Source organism: Lithobates pipiens, unplaced genomic scaffold (genome assembly GCF_037356315.1).
Source record: "Lithobates pipiens isolate NorthernLeopardFrog02 unplaced genomic scaffold, aLitPip1_a1.2 Scaffold_16, whole genome shotgun sequence".
Taxonomy (NCBI): domain Eukaryota; kingdom Metazoa; phylum Chordata; class Amphibia; order Anura; family Ranidae; genus Lithobates; species Lithobates pipiens.
Window position 1 is genome coordinate 128,068,706 of NW_027507748.1, and position 23,544 is coordinate 128,092,249.

Here is a 23,544-nt window from a genome sequence, read left to right on the forward strand (position 1 = left end):
AACTCGAAATTCGGAAGTTCAGAAATTCGGAAATCCCAAAAATTCGAAAATTTTGAAATTCGAAATTTGGAAATTCAAAAATTCAGAAATCCGAAAATTGGAAATTCGAAAACTCGAAAATCCAAAAATGCGAAATTCGGAAATTTGTAATTTCGGAAAATTTGGAAATTCGTAATTTCGCAAATTTGGAAATTTGGAAATTTTGAAAATTGAAAAATTCGGAAATTCGGAAATTCTGAAGTAACAAATTGGGAACTAAACGAATTGCACATGTCTAATTTATATTATAGCCCCAATTTTAGAAAGAGGGGGCTACATTAATATAGAGGGAGTTTACATCTTTTGTGACCAAAATACTATCTTTATTAAAGGGGATGCTATTTACCTACTATCCCTACTATCTATAGAGAGTTCCCTACTATCTTTTAAGTATGACCAATCTTTTTCCACTACTGGCTGTAAATAATGTATATGTCCAAGTATTCACCCAAGTGGATCATGTTTTGAAGATACATAGGAGAACTGTTTATTGTTTGATGCACAATTAATCAATTTATATGTATTCAATTTGTATTTTACTTACACAGTGAAAATTTGGATTTGGTAGCAAATTTGAGAGTATATGTACACGTTAGTTTGGGTTATTGTTTAAAGATTACTAAGATTTGTGTCATATATATTTATTATATTTTTTGGTTCTTGTGGTTATCACAATGATAATACACACCAGTATAGGGCTAGAGAAGCACATATATTTTTACACATTTCACACCACTGGGATAGTCACATGTGAGTCTTGGCAGCATCTCATGAACTCCTAAAAATGAAATATACAGTACAAATACTGTAAGCCAAGTTGCAGTTTTAAATATTTTGAATCAACGTGGAAAAGGTAGATGAATTCCTGAAGTGTTCCCATTTTGTCCAAGTGATCTTAAAGGATTCATCTTCAGCAGTGTCCCAAGAGATCAGTCTTTCCATGTGACATATAAAGTCCATCTCAACAGCGCAGTCCATCAAATATTTGGTTTATGCCAGCACTGGGTAATGATAGTATGTGCAGAGGTTAACCACTTGCCACCCACCTACAGTACAGTACTGCGAGCAGGAGACAGCTGCAAGCACCAAGGCATACTGGTATGTCACAATGCACATGTGCACTGGATCCCCCCAGCAGCCGAGGTGTTATGTGATCATTATGACCTATCATAGCGAACACATGATTACAAGTAGACAAAACAGTCATGTATGGCTTCCAATCATGACTGTTTTGTTTACTATTGTGATGCCGTGATTGACTATCACATGGTACCTGGTGTCCAGTTCATCTTTCAAATCAAAACATCCTTTAATGTGTAAATTATCCACTCACCGGAAGGAGTTGACCCCTCCATTATAAGGTGGTAATATAAAGTTTTGTACATACAGTATTTTCAGCTCTTCTCTCTCCCTCACTTCATAGGCACCAACCATCCAAATATGTTGCAAATGCCACTTCTCTCACTCCGGTCAGGCAGCATGGAATCAAAAGTGAAAATTCATAACGTAGTACGTCAAAAACCATACATATGGGCACCTGTGATGTTTGCTACACTCAAGTTTAAATAGGTGCTCACATGCAAAATCAAAAGTGCTAAATCGTGTCCAATCGTGCCAGGTCCCCTTAATGCTCAACCCTCAATCTTAAAATGCCCACTCACCGGACATAAGTTAGTCACCAGTCAATATCCCTGATGCCTGTCACACCAGACCTATAATGCGCTGTACTGCCCTGACATTTTAGGGCCTCAAAAAAAAAATGAGATAAGCCGTCAATACATCAGGATTAATCAATTTTCAAATAAGAAATACCATGGTTTGTATATGCTATAACTTTCACATGGACGAAATAATCTACACTGATTGGGATATTTTTACCAAGGAAACTAAGGAAATTCAAGGTAGTTCAATGAAACAGTCATTCTCTAGACACAGCAGTAGTATAGAACCGACATGTTCTGTTAGATACAACTAAAAGGCTTCATTCAATTGCTTTTCTCTACCCTTCCTCTGTGGCTGCACTTTGCCTAACATACTATAAGTATTACGATTTTATTTCCTGCCTCTTCTGTAATTAATTTTTTTTTATTCTTTTCCTGTGTTGCCACTTTTTCTGAGCTGCTTTCTTTCCTCTTATTCAATTTCCTTCTCTATTTCTTCTCTTCTCCTTCCTGCAGGTAGATTTGGTGGACTGATCATGTAGATACACTAGGAAATTCAGGAAAGTGACAGCAGGTGAAGATAAGGAGTTTATGTATTCTTCGGCAAAATCGCTTTTATGGCTTCATTAAAGAGTAACCCCCTTCACCTTTTCTTCATATTAAGCTTAAAGAAGACATGGGGCTGTGGAACTAAAAGTTCAGAGAAGGAGCGAGCCGCTTATAATGTCATCCGAGAAGAATACCGCAAGCTGGGACCAATTTCCTTTGCAGAGTATAATGTACTTTTTCTCTTCTCTCTGCTGGTCATCCTTTGGTTTACAAGAGATCCTGGTTTTGTTAAAGGTTGGGCCACTGTGCTCTTCAATAAGGACAATGTGGAGTAAGGCTTTTTACATTTTTATTTAGTGCTATTTTATAAGTGCGTATGAATTTCTGTAGTGTGTTCCTTCTAATCAACCCAAGCACCACCTTTTTCCCTATCCAGGATTTACCATTAGGCACAATAGGACTGTCACAATGTTCAAAGCCAAGTTAGAAGGATTAAGAAAATATTCTTGGTAAAAGTGATATTCCTAGTACAGGATTACAGGCATACCCCACTTTTTAATACACAATGGGGTTTATTTAGTAAAGCTGGAAAGTGCAAAATCAGGCTTACGTCTGTGTAGAAAACAATGGGCTTCTAACCTTGGCTTGTTCAATTAAAGGGGTTGTAAAGGTTTGTTTTTTATTTTCTAAATAGGTTCCTTTAAGCTAGTGCATTGTTGATTCACTTATCTTTTCCTTCGATTTCCCTTCTAAATGTTTTTTTTCTTTGTTTTCTTTGTCTGAATTTCTCACTTCCTGTTCCTCCTCAGTAAGCTGTTAAGTAAGCTGTTCTGGCTGACTAAACACCGCTCGGATGATGGTGTGAAGTTTACTGAGGAGAAACAGGAAGTGAGATATTCAGACAAAGAAAAAAAACAATGCACTAGCTTAAATGAAACCTATGTAGAAAATAAAAATTAACCTTTACAACCCCTTTAAGCTTTGGTAATAAAACCTGGAAGCTCATTGGTTTCTATGCAGAAGTGAGCCTGACCTTGCACTTTCCAGCTTTAGTAAATAAACCCCATTGTGTACTTAAAAGTTGGGTATGCCTGTACTATTTTAAGAGCCAAGAGTTTAAATATAAATAGTTCCATACCTAACATTCTCAATTTATTTTGTATTAGTTTTAGATATAAATGTAGTATCGAGTCCCATCTCCACATATAATATAACACAATGACAAATTATGGACTTAAGTGCTAGTAATAAAAGCTTTAATATCACTTGTAAATGTAAATATATGTCTGGTGCATTGTAAGGTGTTAAAATGTATTGATTTCTGTGCCCCCCCTCCCACCGACTCACTAATACTCACATTGCTAGAGTTCCCCTGCCATTCCTCCATTCCTTTCTCTTTTGCAGCCTGCAACATTAGCTGGTGCTTCTGAGAATAAAGGAGCATGTTCCCTCCTCTTGCATATGAATTTGAGGATTTTAGGGCCTTCTCATGTGCTCCTATGTGTAATTTGAATTGCTTCCTATGTGCCCCATTCGTACTGCAGTGCAGCCTGGAGGTGCGGAGCAGGGAACTATGGTAACATATGTGAGTGAAATGTCGGTTTGTGCACTTCAAATAAAAGTTGAAAAAAAGGAAAAAAAGTAATCAGTCAAGCACTGAAACATGCATCACACCCCCCCAAACTATAACCTCACCCCCCCCCCCCCAGCACCACCACCAGTTATGGCAAAATAAAGAATGAAAGATTGAAATTGTTTAAAGCGGCAGTAGTTAATCACACCTTTTAAAAAATAAATTTAAAAAAACTGCAAGACAATGGAATAATGTGCTAGTATTCCTCGAATACTAGCACATTATGAAATACTTACATTAGAACGAAGCCCGCCAGCGTCGCGCTGTCACCGCTGACAAGGCTTCAGTCTTAACCCATTCTTCCTTCCAGGTTTGAGTGCTCTGGCTGTCTGATTGGCTCAACCACGATGATGTCACTCCTGTGCATGCGTCCTATCCCTTCAGAGCGCATTCGCTGGTGAGGTCACTAGCTGTATGCAGTGTAAATATCTTCTAAACAGTGCATGTTTAGGGGATATTCACTGTACCTACAGGTAAGCCTTATTGTAGATTGACCTGTAGGTACAAGTAATAAAAAATTTTTTAAATCCCAATAAAATCTGTGAGTATGTCTCCTGAAATAGAAATGTAACATATTTGTTAAATTCAGTAAAATTAATGTAATAGATTTTACTGTAGACTGAAGTCTTGTGAGAAACTTGGCTATATCAATCATAAATCACATTAGTATGAAAGCCCTCGTTTTGTTATGTAATGGTAAACACCTATCTGTTTTTCAATCTGCAGGTATGTAACTGATGCCACTGTGGCTATATTTGTAGCTGTCCTTCTGTTTGTTCTGCCAGCAAAAAGACCTACATTTACCTGCCATAAACAGAGTGACAGTTTTGATCTTGAAGATCCACGAGAAGGTGAGAACAGGCGCGGATCCAGAGTCTAATCTCGGGAGGGGCATTGCCAAAGTTTTTGCGGGCAATTTGTTGGGGCAATGGCTGGTGTTGGCACTTCAATCATCACAGCACCATGGTTAATATAATGTCAGGATGATTGAAGCGCATTATTTCTATTATTACATTGTAATATAAAATGAAATAGTTCAACTCACCTTAATGCAGAATCAGTGGGAGCCCCAAGTGTGTTACTTGCCACAGTCGCCTGCCACCAGATGGGGATTGTCACTTTCTACGTCGCCTGTTATGAGATGCAGCTTGTCAATTGCCACAGTAGCCTTCGCCAGTGACAGTGTCCCTGTTGTCCCAGAGTGAGGGCAGGCAGTGAGAGATGATGTCATCTCTTTGCTGTCTGTGCCTGCACAGTAATGGCAGTCGTCTTTTAGATGCAGAAATGCAGTGATGCAAGGGGGCGGTGAGAGACAGTGGTGTCTCAAGTTTTCATATTTAGGGGGGGCACATGAGGGGACAGGGACAAAAGTAGGGGGGCCAACTATAAAATGCAATTAGATAAACAAAAACACACATATAAGTACACAGTGTCTTGAAAAAGTATTGGTGGTTGCAGCCAGGTGGAGGGGAGTACAGAGTGGGAGCAGCCAGGTGGAAGGGAGAACAGGGTGGGAGCAGCCAGGTGGAGGGGAAGAGAGGGTGGATGCAGCCAGGTGGAGGGGAGGACAGAGTGGGAGTAGCCAGGTGGAGGGGAGGACAGGGAGGGAGCAGCCAGGTGGAGGGGAGGACAGGGTAGGAGCAGACCAGTGGAGGGAAGGACAGAGTGGGAGCAGCCAGGTGGAAGGGAGGACAGGGTGGGAGCTGCCAGGTGGAGGGAAGGACAGGGTGGATGTAGCCAGGTGGAGGAGAGGACAGAGTGGATGCAGCCAGGTATAGGGGAGGACAGAGTGGATGCAGCCAGGTGGAGAGGAAGACAGGGAGGGAGCAGCCAGGTGGAGGGGAGGACAGGGTAGGAGCAGACCGGTGGAGGGGAGGACAGAGTGGGAGCAGCCAGGTGGAAGGGAGGACAGGGTGGGAGCAGCCAGGTGGAAGGGAGGACAGGGTGGGAGCTGCCAGGTGGAGGGGAGGACAGGGTGGATGCAGCCAGGTGGAGGGGAGGACAGAGTGGATGCAGTCAGGTGGAGAGGAAGACAGGGCAGGAGCATCCAGGTGGAGAGGAAGACAGGGTAGGAGCAGCCAGGTGGAGAGGAAGACAGGGTAGGAGCAGCCAGGTGGAGGGGAGGACAGGTTAGGAGCAGCCAGGTGGAGGGGAGGACAGGGTAGGAGCAGCCAGGTGGAGGGGAGGACAGGGTGGAAGCAGCCAGTGATAAGGTCCTGTACCTCTATGGAAGCCTGCATCCCCGCCCCCCTCATCCCCCCACCTGGAGGTAAGTACTTAACTTGGGGGCTATTTAATAGAATGACTGGCACTTTCTCTCTGACTCTCTCCACCTGACAGCCTCATGCTCCCTCTTCTCCTCTCACAGTCCTCCTCTCCCCTCCTCCCGCTCGGCATGTTGGGGGCTGCAGTGCACTCTCATGGAATCGTCCTGGGCCTGCTGGTATCCTGGACTACATGTCCCATAATCCTCTCTTGTTAGTTTCCCAGCCATTGGCCCTATATGTAGCCAATAGGAGCGGGCATTGCTGGGTGAATGAGAGCTGCTCAGCTCAAGGATGAGAAGGAGGTGTGGAAATCCCCCGAAGCTGCAGCTCTGCCTGTGTCCCTTTACAGAGCCTTCAGTTTCGGCGCCTCTGCTCTGTGTCCTGATGGGCATCAGCACAGCCTGCTCACTATTTTGGGGGGGGGGGGGGGGCAATTGACCCGTTGCTGCTCCTGGGTGAGAATGAACATGTAAAACACTCCCAACCTGTGACATACCTTCAATGTAATGCACCCCCAATACACTCAAAAACACAAGGGTGTAAATTGAACCATCCACACATATATATATATGTTTAGGCTCTAAGGCTGTACATGTTACCTTAACCGCCCTGGTAGTATGATTATGTCAGATTTTGGGTGCTGAAAGCGGTACAGTGTTTTGCATGGAAATTTGGCGTTTAATCTGTCCAAATCAGAGTCTAGTAGACATCCCGGGTATGATAAAATTCGAAAAAAACAAAATCATAAATTAAAATATAATAAATAACTATAAATAATTATACTAAATAATAATATTATAATAATTAAAATTATTCACTAATGTAATCAAATCAAAAACACTGAAATTTGCTCAGTTGCAGAATTGTCACTGTCATTACTTTTCAGTGTTTGATGACGGATTTCCCCACAAATCGCTATCGCTCAATTCTGCGAGTGATTCTAATTTATTATCACTGTTTTTTAGCTGGTCTAAAAGCACTTTTGATGTAAAGGGACAGTTTTGGTTGCTATGGACGATCTACAGTTTTCAGGCAGAAAGAACAGTATTTATAATATAAAACTGCATGCAGGACACTGGACAGAACACTAGGGACAAAAGGGATGTGAAATAATTACAAACAGTAATGTAATCTGTAAGATTACATTATACCGTATGTAATGTGTGTGTTTCACATTTTGAATTTGGCGCCGTTCTCCGTCCCCGTGCGTCGCAGCGCTTGCAGGGAATGGAGCCCGGCTCCGTGATAGATCGAGCGGACGACGAGCCACTCGGACTGCGGGGAGACAGGGGATAAGGTAAGCACACTCATCTTGGATCCTGCGATGCGATCCCGAGTCTGGCTCGGGGTTACCGGTAATGGTTCTGAATTTTCACCCCGAGCTGGACTCGGGAATACCGCCGGGGGGGGGTTAAAGATAAACTAAACGACAAACTCTTTTTTTGATTGTGGACTGAGTAGGGGAGAGTATAACGCCTGTAATTTCTTCATTTCTTTCCGCCTGTGTTCCATTGTGAAGATTTTCCTTTACTTCCTGTCCCATAGTCAAAACAGGAAGTAAAAAATCCTTCTACAGTGGGGTAATCCTGGGTTGTTACCATAGTCAAAGGAATTCGTATTCTCATTGGAAGAATTTCCCCCTATTTTTTCTCTAGTGGCAACCCAAAATTTGGGATTTTCTTTTACTTTATTACTTTCAGTGTTAATGGTAAACAGGACAAATAAAGAGGGTAAAAGAGGGGGGCATACAGTACTAAAAGCATGACAGGTGTTCTAATCCCTCTCTAACCAAAACGGAAAAAAACAGTTTTTTCTTTTAGTCATACTTCAATATGTAGAATTTTCCAGACACCAGAAGCAGGAACCTATTTTTTATCATAACTAGACACATATAGTATCTTAATATCTTGAATATTTAAGAACCCTGACAGGTTTTATATATATATTACGTCTGTGGATTTTCCTGCACTTTTTTTCCCAAAGACACAGCAGGACATAAGAGGAGATCTCTGCAACACAAGGGGAATATTGTTCCTTGACAGTTGTCACCAGAACTGGTTTTCCATTAGGAAGCTTTACCTTAAAATCCAGCTTCTGAGAAATGTTGGATTTATAACTTTTTGGAGACATGCCACCAGGACCAATAAGGAGGGTAGATTTCCCTAATAAAAAGTTATAGGGTTTAATTCTTCCACAATTTATACAAAGCTAAAGAAAAATATTTTGGCTCTACACTTTAATTAGAAAGGTAAAATAATGTGCCACTACGATAAAAAAAATTATATTCTGTTTTATTAAGTAAAATCAATCAAGTAAAATCATCTACAGTGCCTTTCTCCTCATCTTTCCTGTCCTATTTAAGACACATAAAGTCTAGGCCCACAGCCTGTTATTCAGGGCACAGAGAGTGGAAACTGTCAGCTCATGTTGTCCATGATTACAGCTCCATAAGAGCAATTTTGTTCAGAAAAATAGAAGCTGACAACAGCGACACCAACTACTACACTGGTCCAAAACAGCCTAGTGTTGTACCTGGCTAGTGTTGTTGTCAGCCTGTGTTTTTGTGAAGGAAGCTATTTTCTCCAGCTGCAATCATTCACCACACAAGCTGACAGTTTCCACTCTCTTCATTACCCTGAATAGCAGGCTGCAGCTCCGCATGTGTAAACGAAAGAGGAGAGATGAGGAGACTGGGCACTCCACAGTAAAGCAATGTTCTGTCTGTCAGTGTATAGTGGTTGTAAACCCTTACACACCACTTTTCACTACAGGTAAGCCTATAATAAGGCTTACCTGTAGGTACTGTGAGTACCTTCTAAACTTGCACTGTTTAGGAGATATTCACTGTATCCGCATGTGCCGATGTCATAGGCACATGCGCACTTAAGAAACGTCTCGCTCGTGCCTTTTCTTCAGCTGCTGTGCCGTGACCGGCGGCTCCTGCGAGCATGCGTGGGAGTGACGTCATCGCGACTCCGGCCAATCACAGCTCCGGAGCCGCAAACCTGGAAAAAACTCTGGAGAGACATGTTGCTCGGTCACAGCGGTGTACCAGATTTAATCTAATGTAAGTGTTTCATAATGAGCTTGTATTTGATTTATACTAGCTCATTATGCATTTTTCCTGCAGGTTGTTTTTTTATGGGTTTACAACCACTTTAAGAGGTGGGAGAAAGGTCTGTGCAGGCTTAGTGTGACTGTTTGCCATGCCCCCTCTCCTCCTGAGCTGCCACTCAGAGCTCCATCTCCATTGATCAGTTTTGTTGCATAGCTTGGCAACTGGGCAGGGCTAGCAATCCGAAAATCACAGCTCAGCAACACCTGCATATATTTAGATGGGGAAAAGTGCCATGTGGACTATCCCTTGTTGGGTTTAACAAGCTGCATTCTCTTCTGGGGATAGATCTTCTTTAACTATTAACCCCAACGTTTAAATTTACAATAATTAAAACGCTCACATTACATTTATTTACACCAAAATGTTGATGTTTCAAAATAAACCTATATTATTATAGTACAAAAATGTGGGCAAGGATACGGTATATAATAAAATAAAAATGTGTAAAGCCTCTGCCAAAATTTCTGTGCAAATACAAGTGGCAAACCACCAGGTGAAACACAGAAGCCCACATTTTAATAGTTGAACACATTTAACAGTTGTTCTGTCATATAGTACAGTGGACACAGAGGGGTATATTTACTAGGAAAGTAACTAGGCTGTTCACTTTTCAAAGACATTTTCACTTTGTATATGCAAGAGAAATGAAAAAGAAAAACAGTATTTTTGCTTGAACATGATTGGATGATGGAAATCAGCAGAACTTCACCTCATTCACTAAGCTAAGGGAAACATAATTTTTCCAAATTGAAAAGCCTTTTTAGTAAATCAACACCGGGGAGTATATTATGATGAGATAGGCTAGGTTCTCTCTGTCTCTGTCTCTCTTTCTCTCTCATTCTTTGGAAGGCACCCTAGAAACATAGCACAAAGTACTAGAAAACGCACTAGAATCACATTGTATTTTAACGCCAATGCATTTTCAATGCAGTTTCCGTTCAATCATATAGAATTCAGAACCGCACCGCATCAGATGAAACACGCCCAGGACCCTTTGAAATTGCCTTGGGTTCGGACTGCATATGTGGGAACAGCCTTCATAGAATCATGTGTTATTTCACTTGTCATGCGAATCAATGCGTTTTGGAATGCATCCGAAATAGCATCAGTGTGAACCAGGGCCTAATAGTACTGACAAGTAATGAATGGTGTATACCCTATTTCTGTCAGGCAGGAGGTATGTCAAGTAGATGACAGCAGCTAGTTGCTGTAATTCTCAGGGAGACATCTTCCCACCTATAATAAGCCAAGCATGTAGTACCCTGACTTTATACACTAAACTGATATTGTGTGCTTGGATTGTTCTCTAGAATATTACAAGGGCTATGGCCATCATTAGATATTGCAAGATAGCAAAATGATTGATTTGCTGCCATAGTAGTGGCTGAACACTTGATTACTGTCTTTGTTTTTTTATAGAAGAGGAATCCTTTATGTCCGCACCATTACTGACCTGGAAGGTGGTTCATAAGAAGATGCCATGGAGTATTGTTCTTCTTCTCGGAGGAGGCTTTGCATTGGCAAAAGGCAGTGACGTAAGTATAACATTGTTATTGAGAACACAGAGAAATCATTTAAGCAGCAGAAGTTCTCATTTGTTTTATATTTCAATATTTTGTTCAATATAGTGTATACAATTTCATGCCAAAATGAACTGTGTTCTGGCGATTCTCCAAGGTTCCCTGTTGGTCCAGGGCACTAAGAACTGATATGCTCCTTTAATGTTGTCTCTATCTGCATAATCAGATAAAAATCAACTTTTAAAATGGAAATAGTTCAACAGAGAAACTATAATGTTACCAAGAGAAAATTGTAGCTTTCATAGGAAAGCTTTTACTTGGCTGAACATTCTGTCCTATTGTATGAACTGATGCCAAGAGAGTGAAATAATAGAATATTGACTGGACAATGTCCTATGATGAGTGTACTGCTGCAGCTTACATTGTAAGAATTATTTTGAGCATGGTAAAATGCGTATATTTGGCAATGTTATGTGTGTGATGATGTTAGCTATCAAATGAGTAAATTGCCCGGTGAAATACCTGCCACATCTCCAGATAAGGAGGGAAGTCAAAGGAAGAAACAAGCTTGACACATTCCCTTTACTAAAACTTGGGGCATTTTGGAAAAGTGCACCATTCTCACTTCTGTTGTCACCCATCAGGGTGATGCACCTTACATAAGGAAACATTCTTTTTGGCCACCTGTCTTTACTGAGTTATGGTGCCTTACCTGCCATTCCATTCCCCTAATTATGGGCTAGCACAAAGGAAACATTAAAACAATAAGAGACCAACAACAATTCTTTCTTTAAACAATTTATTGATTTTGGGAAAGAAAACATTTTCTGGCCCTGGTGTTGATCAAGGGGTAACCTGCTAATGTATTATGAAAATTCAACTAAATATGATGTCATCTTGGCTATAAAACAACAACCAAAAATGTTATACGTTGTCCATCCAGATAATGCTGGACAACTATTCCCCATCGACCGAGGCCAGGAGGGATGCTGCTGGCTGAGGTCCCCCCAACACCATGGCGCTCTCAATTAAGCTTTGCAGGCCCATATTAAATATATCTATGCCAATGTCTGACAGGTGAACTAAATCTTCTCTAAATAAAACAGGTATAAAACCCTCCAGCTGTAAGTGGTGAAATGATAAACCACCCAAGAATACTAGAAAATTATGTATGGTCCTATTTAGACGTCTCCTAATTCTATCAACATAGAATAAGTTTCCCTAAGGAGACCGAAGGAGTCGAGGAACCATTTTGGAAAAGGCCTAGATAGTACCTGGAAACAGAAGCTTAATGGCATAAATATCCTTCTTTATTTTGCAAAGCAGTTCCCAAGTTCTAACTTTAGCAATGTAGTTTGCTCCTAAGTGAATAACTAGAACCTTTGGTGAGGGCCAAATGGAAGATAAATGAATTATGTAGCCTCTAAGATTACGCCATCTTAGGCACCAAATACCAGACCATAAAACTTTAAAGTTATTAAGATCCAGAACTAAATTGCTTGAATAAATCCTGGAAGCAGCCTGCTTATCAGCCCAGAAAATTTAGGAGTGGCCTACTATCCAGATTGTACTATTAGATGGATCTGAAATGACAAAATCATACCATTAATAACTCAGGACGAACATAAATCTTGTATCTACTACTAGCCCACCTACCAACCCTTTTTTGACCTTCCGGAGGGAATACCAACAGATTGTCAGTTGTGGCGGCCCCAATCCTAAAGGAATGAGATGAGAATTTAAGACCAGAGAGGTTAAAGCGTTTAAGGCAGGAAACTAACACAGCGGAAAACTGGTATCTGGTCAAAGGGGACAAGTCCTAGTGGATAAAAAATGAGCCTTCGAAGGAGGGTCTTACTGACATGTAACTGGCAGCATTGGACCCCGGGCATATCATTGGATTGGGAGATTTAGCCATAGATACCCACTGACCATTACCCAAATCAAAAGTCTTTGACCTACAAAGAAATAGGTGTAAACAGTCGGGTTCCAGGGACACATGATCGAACAAAAGAAAAGAAAAAGATGATTTGTTTTGAGCTGTAAACTCTCCATCTCTCAGAGCACCAAAAAGGTAACTGAAAAGGCTGCCCTGAAAAGCAAGAGTTCAAAACGAGAAAACCAAACATCTTCCAATATCATATAATATACATAATATCATGACATTAGTTTAATCAACAAATTAACTGAAACAGGCCGTCTGTCATCCTTAGTAGAGGAGGATTTTTCAAAATCCTTTGGGGATCTGACAGATCTGAAAGAAAGAGGTCAAAGCTGGCCTGCCGGAGAATTTTAGAAAAAAACAAATCCCAGCTAAAATCTTACTAACTGAGGCAGGACTAAGTTGAGACTGAATCAGAGAGGACACAAAAGCTGATGAGACATCCAATACATGAATAAGCATGCTAGAGCAAAAGGAACATCATTTGGACCAAGCTAACTTATTTTCCATGAGCTATGAGTAAGCACTTCCTGTAGTGTAAAACGCGTCAGCTCTTTTCTGTATCGCTTTGCTGTGGCTTGTACAGTGTGATCCAGATTTTTCAATAAAAGGCACAAGAAATCTTTCTTTGGAGTGCGGCTGTCCAGAGATTTCCATTTATCTTCATTAATGTATATTCCCACCATATCTTCTGCGCTACTGAATTCTGGAGATGAGCTTATATCGGTCCCAAATCAAGCCCCAGAGGAAGTCTGGGGAAAGGGTGCCGTGCTGATTCGCTGATGGAGCCAATTCACAGAATCTCTGTAATTGTGAACAAGATAAAGCGTCAGCTATGTCATTATCAAAACCAGATGTGTGATGTGCTTTCAACCAAATATTGAAGAGCATGCAGTGCAATACTAATAAACATAAAAGCTTAATGACTAGCTTGATCTGGATGATAGCATATTGATAGCAAAGCGTACACCTTTGTTATCAGTATGCACTATAACCCTACGATTCATGAACTGCTCTTTCCATATCACAGTTGAGACTATTACCAGAAATAATTCAAGGAGGACTATGTTATGCAGAATATCCTGATGCAGCCAACTGGAGTGCCATTCAGAGGCACAACAATGGCCATCCAAAAAAGGTTCTGAAGCCTGACGATCTTGTGGCATCCGTAAAGAAAGTCATCTGAAAATCATCCGTAAAAGATTGTTGCCAGACAGTGGACCCATTGAAATTAGAAAGAAAAGAATCCCACATTTTCAAGTCTTCTTTGACACTCGCAGAAATGCAAACATGAGAGTATGGGTTCTTCAAACCTTTTGTAGCTAAAGCAAAACGCCTAGAGAAAATCATGGCTATTGGGATGATTCTGTCTGAAAATGCAAAAAGACCCAATAAAGATTGTGCCTCCTTTAACAACACTTTGCGTTTAGATAAAAATAAAGATCATTAATCTCATACGGTGCAATTTTTCTTTGGGCAGTCTAAACTCCATCAAGGAGGAGTCAATAGTAATCCCCAAAAACTCAATAGTGGGCGATGGGAAAAAAGTCTTCTCATGCGCAATGGGGATTCCAAAGCAATCACAAATAAGAAAGAATGTGTTCAGTGACTCAAGACATAAGTGTGAGTCCACCGGACCTATGAACAAGAATCATCTATATAATGCAGGAAACCTCCCACAGGGGTGCATTCCAACAAAACCCAATGTAAAAATTTAGAGAAAGCCTCAAAATAAAAACATGATAAAGAGAAATCCATGGGCATACATTTATCAAAATAAAATTGGTCCTGAAATCGAAAAACCCAGGAAATTAAAACCTTGTGGATGCACGGGTAGCAGGCGAAAAGCAGATTTGATGTCTGCCTTCGGTAACAATGTTCCCTGCCCAAAACTTCTTAAAAGCATGAGTGCTTCATCAAAAAAAGGAGTATGAAACAGGGGCTATTACTTCTGAAACTACATCATTAAGCGAAGCATCCGTTGGATAGGACAAATGGTGGATGAGCCTGAAACTACCATACTCCTTCTTGGGAACAATGTCCAAAGGAGAGAGTCGGAAATTCGCAAAAGGCGGGTGATAAAAGGGGCCAGCTACTCGCCCTTCATTGACTTCCTTAGCTATCTTAACCTGGACAATGTCAGGATGAATCCTAGCAGAATGTAAATTCTTAACCAAAATGCATCCTGTCCCAGAAAAGGAGGGAACCAAGAAACCTTCCTTGAAACCATCAATTAGCAGCCGAGCCATCATGCGGTCTGGGTAGTTATCTAACCATGGTTGCATTTTTGGCAAACTCACTGGTGTCATGGCCTTTGCCACCAGTATCCCCGGGTAATAATGGGAGGGAAGTAGCCGCTGACTTCCAAAAACATCTGCTAGCAGGATGGGTCCCATTGCAGTAAGAACACTCATGCCTTTACCTGCAGTTTGAGAAGAATTTACATTGCCCTTCATTAAAGGCGAAACAGAAGCCTTTGAGAAAGGCATTCTGTGGAGCCACAGCTCAAGATGTGAATTGTGGTTTCTGCGGTAGCATGAGGTTCAACCATAAACCCACAACTAGGCAAAAAACTGAAATAAACACTAGAGACAAAGAATAACAGGTCCATGCAATATGCAGGACCCACATGGGAGAGCCCAAAGGGGAATGTTCATGTTCCTTATATATTTTACAGGATTGCTATTGGTTACAGCAGCAGCTCCCCCAGGGTAGCAACAGCAGCTGAAAGAATTTGGCGGGCAGAAAAGCCTGCGAAGTCAGAGGAGATAAAAGGGTCAGTCTGGCCATTACCTCCAGACCATGTGTCACAGGACAGGAAGAGAGAGCCTGTTACGCCACCTCATAGAGAAGACGAAGAGCTCCGGAGGGGAGGAGTGGCTCCTTCACTGCCTGAGAGACCAAAAATATAAAACTATGTATTAGTTAAACAACTCCATTATTCACTTGTTCTGCTGGTAATGATTGATTCTTGAAATGTTGGTCCTTACGTATCTGAATATGTTGCCTGCAGGAACAACTTCTTTTCAAGCCAGCACTAAGATAACAGCTACTTTCTAGTGTCTATGGATAATAAATTATTTCAAAATAGAACAAAACAAATCTACTACTGCACTCAGGTGTAAGAATCAAAAGCAGCTAGCACACATCTGTGATAATAGACAAACAAAATATAAGAATAATGTGCAGCTCTAATGAAATACAAATATTACACATCTAGTGATATAGTGCTCAAAGGTAATTACATTTTTTTTTGTTATTCAAGCAGTGTCCAACAAGTTATTGCAGTTATAATCTACCTCTCAGACTATTCAGTGTTAAACCAAAAAAGCAAACATGCTCCCCACACCGTTTATGATCAGGCAGCTTACCAGATAAACGGGACCATATATTACCACAAAGGCCCACCACAATGGGTTAATAAAGCCTCATACACACGGTACGATTGTTGGCAGGAGATTGTGTGTTGACAGACTGTTGTCGCAAAATCTTACCGTTAGTACACTCCTTTTGATAATTGTTGTCCAACAAATGTTGGATGACAGGCTAGTAAATTTTCGGTGGACACTGGTTTGACGTCAGATTTTCATATGGTCAGTACACAAATCCATCACACAAAAGTCAAAAGCACAAACACACATGCTCGTTCGTGTTTGTGGCACGACAAATGTGTACCGTTAGTATACAAGACAAGATCCTGGCACATGCCCTTTTGTAAAAAATCAGACACTCTGTTGGCCAACATTCGTACCGTGTGTACGAGGCTTAACTCTGACAATAAATCAGGTTAGCATCGCCACTTCACCTTCACAGAAATAGCGGCAGATCAGATCTAACATCATTCACAATATCACCAGCATGTATTTAGAGTATATTCACACAAGCACAGGGAGCACAGGGAGAACATCCAAACCCCATTCAGATAGTATCTTGGAGGTACATTTATTGTGCCTCATTTAAAGTCCTTAACTCCCCCCTTTTTAGTGAGATACAGATAGTGTCTTGGATAAGATTCAGACCAAGGACCCTAGTGGTGTTTCCCAACACCCTCCCGCCATTATTAGGTGATTCCATTACAACAAATTCTTGGCAGCCACAACTCTTCCTTATTGTTCTTTATGGCCTAACTTTTGTAATTTTATATTGTTTAATTTAATAATTTTTTTTTTTTATATATCACTAGATGTGTAGTATTTGTATTTCATTATTGCTGCACATTGTTCTTATAACAAATTTTCTCACAAAAGGCTCTATTTATGAGTTGGTGTAATTGTCCTTATAAAGTACGATAAAAAGCAACTGTTGTGTGAAATGCAGCAACCCATATCAACTAATCATAAAATTATCATTAACTGACATGACTATGGTGAATTGTGATTGGTTGCTATGGATGAATGTATGTTACACAATGTCTTTGTACTGTGTTTTTATTGCAAAAATTATATGATCAATACCATATCTGTTTTTGGTTCTTTTACCCCACAGGCATCTGGTCTTTCTTCATGGCTTGGTCAGCAGATGATGTTTCTTCACAATATTCCAGCTTGGGCCATCGCCATCATCCTATCATTAATGATCGCTGTTTTTACTGAATGTGCCAGCAATGTTGCTACAGCAACTCTTTTTCTTCCCATCCTGGCCTCCATGGTAGGTTTATTAACCACTTCAATACAGGGCACTTAAACACCTTCCTGCACAGACCAATTTTGAGCTTTCAGCGCTGTCGCACTTTGAATGACAATTGCGCGGTCATGCTACACTGTACCCAAATGAAATTTTTATCATTTTTTTCCCACAAATAGAGCTTTCTTTTGGTGGTATTTGATCACCTCTGCGGTTTTTATTTTTTGTGCTACAAATAAAAAAATACCGAAAATTTTTTTGTTTCAGTTTCAAAACTTTGTAAATAATTACGTTTTCTCCTTCACGGATGGGCACTGATGGGGCTACACTGATGGGCACTGATAAGGCGGCACTGATGGGCACCAATGAAGTGGCACTGATGAGGTGGCATTGATGGGCACTGATAGGCGGCACTGATAGGCGGCACTGATAGGCGACACTGATAGGCGACACGGATGGGCGACACGGATGGGCGACACGGATGGACACTGATAGGTGGCACAAATTGGCACTGATAGCTGGCACGGATTGGCATGGATGGGCGGCACAGATGGGCATGGGTAGGCGGCACAGATGGGCATGGGTAGGCGGCACAGATGGGCATTGGTAGGCGGCACAGATGGGCATGGGTGGGCACTGATAGGCGGCACAGGTGGGCACTGATAGGCGGCACAGGTGGGCACTCATTAGCGGCACAGGTGGGCACTCATTAGCAGCACAGGTGGGCACTCATAAGCAACACAGGTGTTATACTGTACTAATGGATGCCAATCAGTGCCAAACAATAATGCATGCCAATCAGTGATGCCCATTGTGGGCAATGATTGCCATCCATTATGGGCACTGATTGGCATCCATTGTGCCTGACTGGCATCCCTGGTGGTCTAGGGAGGATTACCTCTGCTGGGCATCCCTGGTGGTCTGGTGGCGTCCCTGGTGGTCCAGTGTGGGCATCCTCGGGGGGGCTGTGCTGATAATCGATCAGCACAGACCCCCCCTGTCAGAGGAGCAGCCGATCGGCTCTCCTCTACTCGCGTCTGACAGACGCGAGTGAGGAAAAGCCGATCACCGGCTCTTCCCATTTACACTGTGATCAGCCGTGATTGGATTGGCTGATTACGTGGTAAAGAGTCTCCGTCGGAGACTCTTTACCGAGATCGTAGTTGCCGGGTGTCAGACTGACACCCCGCAACAACGATCGCCGCGATGCGCGCCCCCGGGGGCGCGCAGCGGCTCATAATCCTGATCACGTCATATGACGTCCGGTCAGGATTATGAAACCACTTTGCCGCCGTCTATTTGTAATAGGGCGGGCGGCAAGTGGTTAAACCATATGAAGTCTTTACCATTCATGTGATTCTTAAAGTGGTTGTAAACCCCAGGCCTTGAATTTGAACTGCAGTGTTTACTTATCTCTCTACAAAGCTCTAAGTGTGGTTTCAGCATGAGTTTCTTCTGAGAATTTGTGGGAGGGGGACGGAGAGCTCAGAATGGAGCTTGTCTATTCACAACACAGTTCTGCTGTGTGGAGGTGGGTGAGTTCCTTTCCTCCAATCAGCTCTCACATACTCTAAAGCCTTGTACACACGGTCGGAGAATCCGTCGGAATGTGTCCTATCGGACCGTGTCGTCGGATAATCCGACTGTGTGTGGTATGCATTGGACTGATTCCGTCCGAATCTCCGTCCGACCCAATTTTCCAACACGTTGGAAATATTTCCAGACCAACTGGGCCGGACAGACCTAATCCGATCATGTGTAGAGCATTTTGATCGGACCAAGTGCTACGCATGCTCAGATCAAATTCCTACATCAAAGCTATTGGCTACTAGCCTGAATGTAGTCCCATCGTAACGAAATTACGTCATCACGTTCTGAAAGATCGGATTTTTCGCCAACTTGGCCCGACCGTGTGTATGCAACAGTTTCGGACACAATCCGTCGGACTAAATCCAACGGGCAAAATCCGACGGATTTGGTTGCCAAAATCTCAGACCATGTGTACATGGGCTAACTGCAGTCCGCCCTTCCCTATGTGCTGCTGACAGATGAAGAAAGTTTTTAACACAATCTACCCTTCTAAAGGGGTGTAAAGAGGGCAAGACAATAGAAATACAAGTAAATATACTTATGTAGGAAGATTTGTTTCATCTCTGTGTATCATCTGAGGCTGTTCACTTCAGTGGGTGTATGTGAGGGTTTACAACCACTTTAACCACTTCAATACCAGGCACTTAAACACCTTCCTGCCCAGACCAATTTTGAGCTTTCAGCGCTGTCGCGCTTTGAATGACAATTGCGCGGTCATGCTACATGGTACCCAAATGAAATTTTTATCATTTTTTTCCCACAAATAGAGCTTTCTTTTGGTGGTATTTGATTACCTCTATGTTTTTTTTTTTTTGCGCTACAAATAAAATAATACCAAATTTAAAAAAAATATATATGTTTTTTTTTGTTTCAGATTCAAAACTTTGTAAATAAGTACATTTTCTCCTTCACTGATGGGCACTGATGGGGCTACACTGATGGGCACTGATAAGGCGGCACTGATGGGCACCAATGATGTGGCACCAATGAAGTGGCACTGATGAGGTGGCATTGATGGACACTGATAGGTGGCACTGATAGGTGGCACTGACGGGCGGCACTGATGGGCGACACAGATGGGCACTGATAGGTGGCACAAATTGGCACTAATAGGTGGCACGGATTGGCATGGATGGGCGGCACAGATGGGCATGGATAGGCGGCACAGATGGGCATGGATAGGCGGCACAGATGGGCATGTGTGGGCACTGATAGGCGGCACGGATGGGCACTGATAGGCGGCACGGGTGGGCACTGATAGGCGGCACAGGTGGGCACTCATAGGCGGCATTGTATTGTTATACTGTACTAATGGATGCCAATCAGTGCCAAACAATAATGCATGCCAATCAGTGATGCCCATTGTGGGCACTGATTGGCATCCATTATGGGCACTGATTGGCATCCATTGTGGCACTGACTGGCATCCCTGGTGGTCTAGGGAGGATTACCTTTTGTTGGGCATTCCTGGTGGTCTGGTGGCATCCCTGGTGGTCCAGTGTGGGCATCCTCGGGGAGGGCTGTGCTGATAATCGATCAGCAAAGACCCCCCCCTGTCAGAGGAGCAGCCGATTGGCTCTCCTCTACTCGCGTCTGACAGACGCGAGTGAGGAAAAGCCGATCACTGGCTCTTCCTATTTACACTGTGATCGGCCGTGATTGGACACGGCTGATCACGTGGTAAAGAGTCTCCGTCGGAGACTCTTTACCGAGATCATAGTTGCCGGGTGTCAGACTGACACCCCGCAACAACGATCGCCGCGATGCGCGCCCCCGGGGGCACGCAGCGGCTCATAATCCTGATCACGTTGTCATATGACGTCCGATCAGGATTATGCAACCACTTTGCCACCGTCAATTCCCTATAGGGCGGGCGGCGAGTGGTTAAAGAGGAACTGCAGTCTGCTCACATAATTTACAATAAAAACATATTTGCCATTCTGAAGCTTCCCTCCAACCACATTGTATATTATTTTATATATACTGTGATTCTGTACTTGACAAATATGCTGCAGAAATCTCCCTCCACTGAGTGTGGTTGCATCCATTTTAACTGTGGACAGCTGAAGCTGCTGCTTGTTCACTTCCTGGATTTACACAGACACACAGAGGCACACCTCCAGCTCTGCAGCCCTGCAGCTTTCATTGGCCCTCTTATGACTCATCCCCCCCTCCCTTTCTGGCAAACGCTCACAAGAGTGTGAGAGAGAGAGCTGTGCATGTTGTCATAAGCCTGGGCTAATGACCAGACAAGAAACATGAAGTGGGCTGTATAAGGTATTTACTGGCAGAAATAAAAAGTTATTGGTTACATACAGCTAAAAAGAATATAGCATAAACATAAACTGTACATTATACAAAATTAAACCTGATTCGTGCCAACAGTGCCCACCAAATGTATACATCCAAAAGCAGTCAACACAAACATAAGACAACTGACATAGCAAAAATACATGACCATGTTAACACCAAGCCCATATGGAGTTCAAATCATACAATCAGCCCACATTAAGACCCAGAAGTCTATCCACTTTAAGAGAGTGGACATTTTAACATAGGGCCCCTTCTGAGTTTTAAGGTGTAGATTGATGACTTAAAGTGTTACTAAACTCAGGACCCTGCATTCACTATATCTGGTCTCCCACAGTATACACACAGAAATGCAATAGTTTTAGTAAATATAAACTGTTAAATGCCATTTCTCATTAGCAGCTACAGCTGTCTTTTGACTTCTATCAGTGTCTGGCTAAAGCTTGTAGGAGAAATTTTCATTCTTCCATGATTGTCCTGTGAGGATGCATTACCCCTGACCCTCTGTCTGGACAGTGCCGATTGGTCTTGTGCTGATCACATGGACCCTCCCAAGAAAATGAACAAAAAAAAAAACACTCTAGCAATGCAATATAATGGTGACAGAAACAATTCTTCAATTAACAGTGGACATGTGTATCGTGTACGATTTCTTAATAATTATATAGGGAACCTATACTGAGAGCAATACGAAGGCAGCTATTGTTAATCGCCTTGTTGAAAAATAACCCTAAAAACATCTAAAGCTGAATGGATTTACTACACTAAAGTCAAAATCTAAACTTCTACCTAAAACTTAGAAATCTGTTTTAATTATGCTCCCACTTAGCTTTCCAGAATAAATTAGTACTGGACCCAGTCTTTTAAGGTCTCAGTGTAGTCAGTTAGATAGGACTTCAATATTCCAGTGCCGCTTAATTTAGAATCCATATTTAACTGTTTGCCTTGAGGCATTTCAATTAAAATCTGATTATTAGGATTAACATTGATTGTTCAGATACACCAGTTCATACCATTTCTTACAGTTTTCTGAAAATAATAATTAAATATATGTGCTACAAACACAGTTTTAACAACCTTTTCATTTCTACTTGTCCTTTGGATACTATGTTAAAAGAAAAATAATATTCATGGTGAATTTTGTGTGTAGTAGTAGTATACTGTTTGAACCCTGTAAAAGCTTGTTTATATACAGTATTTGATCTTCAAATATGCCAGTGGGTACAAAAGCATGGGGACCATGTGTTGTACTACCCATGGCTCATATAGGTTATGCAGAGATTGTGCCATACTGTTCTGAATTTGGTAATACTACCTGGAGGTTGAATTAACCTTTTGGTAACAATAAAGGTGAAAATAACACAGTTCACTAAATGATTCATCTATTTCTTTTTGTCTGTATCCTAGGCAAAATCTATTATGGTTAATCCACTGTACATAATGATTCCTTGTACTCTGAGCACCTCCTTTGCTTTCATGTTACCTGTCGCCACACCCCCTAATGCTATTGTCTTCTCATATGGTCATCTCCATGTGTCTGATATGGTAAGTTTCTTTATAATGTACAGTCTTTATGCACTAATTATACATATAAATATGCAATCAGGCAAGTTATTAATATAAACTGTTTAGAGAAAGAGAGGAAGGGTTAGAACATATGTCACATTTTTATTGTTGTTTGTGCTCCTGTTGGAGGAGATCAATCTTCATTATTTTCTTTTGTGGTCTTTGTTCCCAGACAGAAGCTGAGGGGAAATCAAAAATGTTATGATTGTCAGAAAGGTGGAATTTTCCTTCATCTTGGGAAGGTTTTTGCTAAAGTTATGTCTTTCTGGTTACAACTAAAGGAAAATATCCCTAGGTGGGACACAAACAACAATGGAGACGTTCTAAGCCTTCTAACCCAAAATCTAATAACAAACGAGTTGTATCTATAGTTTCACTGTAAGGATAACCATGCATAGCATTATCATTTATTTTACCGCCACCATTTTTCTTCTTCCCCTGTTGTAAATCCAAAACAGGAATATAAGTTCCTCCCTTTTCATGTCTTCTTGGCTGTTGTTTTTGCTGGGAGCAGACAGGAATCTATGTTCTAAGTACTCTAAGAAGACTGAATCAAGACATATACACATAGCCCTTCCTTAAAGATTCAACATTAACGAATCTAATACAGATTTTCAGCAACCAGGCTGTGTATTGGAAAAAAGGAATTTTAGCCAATAAGCACCGGCTGTGCATAATCTGAGCAGTTGGGTCAACAACATTTCTGGCTAAATTAGCAACTGAATT

General features: G+C 41.7%; 1 protein-coding gene across 3 annotated transcripts in view; it reads left to right on the forward strand.

The window, feature by feature from the left end:
* The window catches only part of SLC13A5 (solute carrier family 13 member 5), a 178,676-nt gene that overhangs the window by 145,327 nt on the left and 9,805 nt on the right, over positions 1-23,544 (forward strand). For all 3 annotated transcript variants that reach the window (XM_077480450.1, XM_077480449.1, XM_077480452.1), the window contains 5 exons: positions 2,365-2,580; positions 4,609-4,733; positions 10,687-10,802; positions 17,215-17,376; positions 22,660-22,797. In XM_077480450.1, the coding sequence (XP_077336576.1) occupies positions 2,365-2,580; positions 4,609-4,733; positions 10,687-10,802; positions 17,215-17,376; positions 22,660-22,797 (757 nt within the window). The remainder of the gene's footprint in view (positions 1-2,364; positions 2,581-4,608; positions 4,734-10,686; positions 10,803-17,214; positions 17,377-22,659; positions 22,798-23,544) is intronic.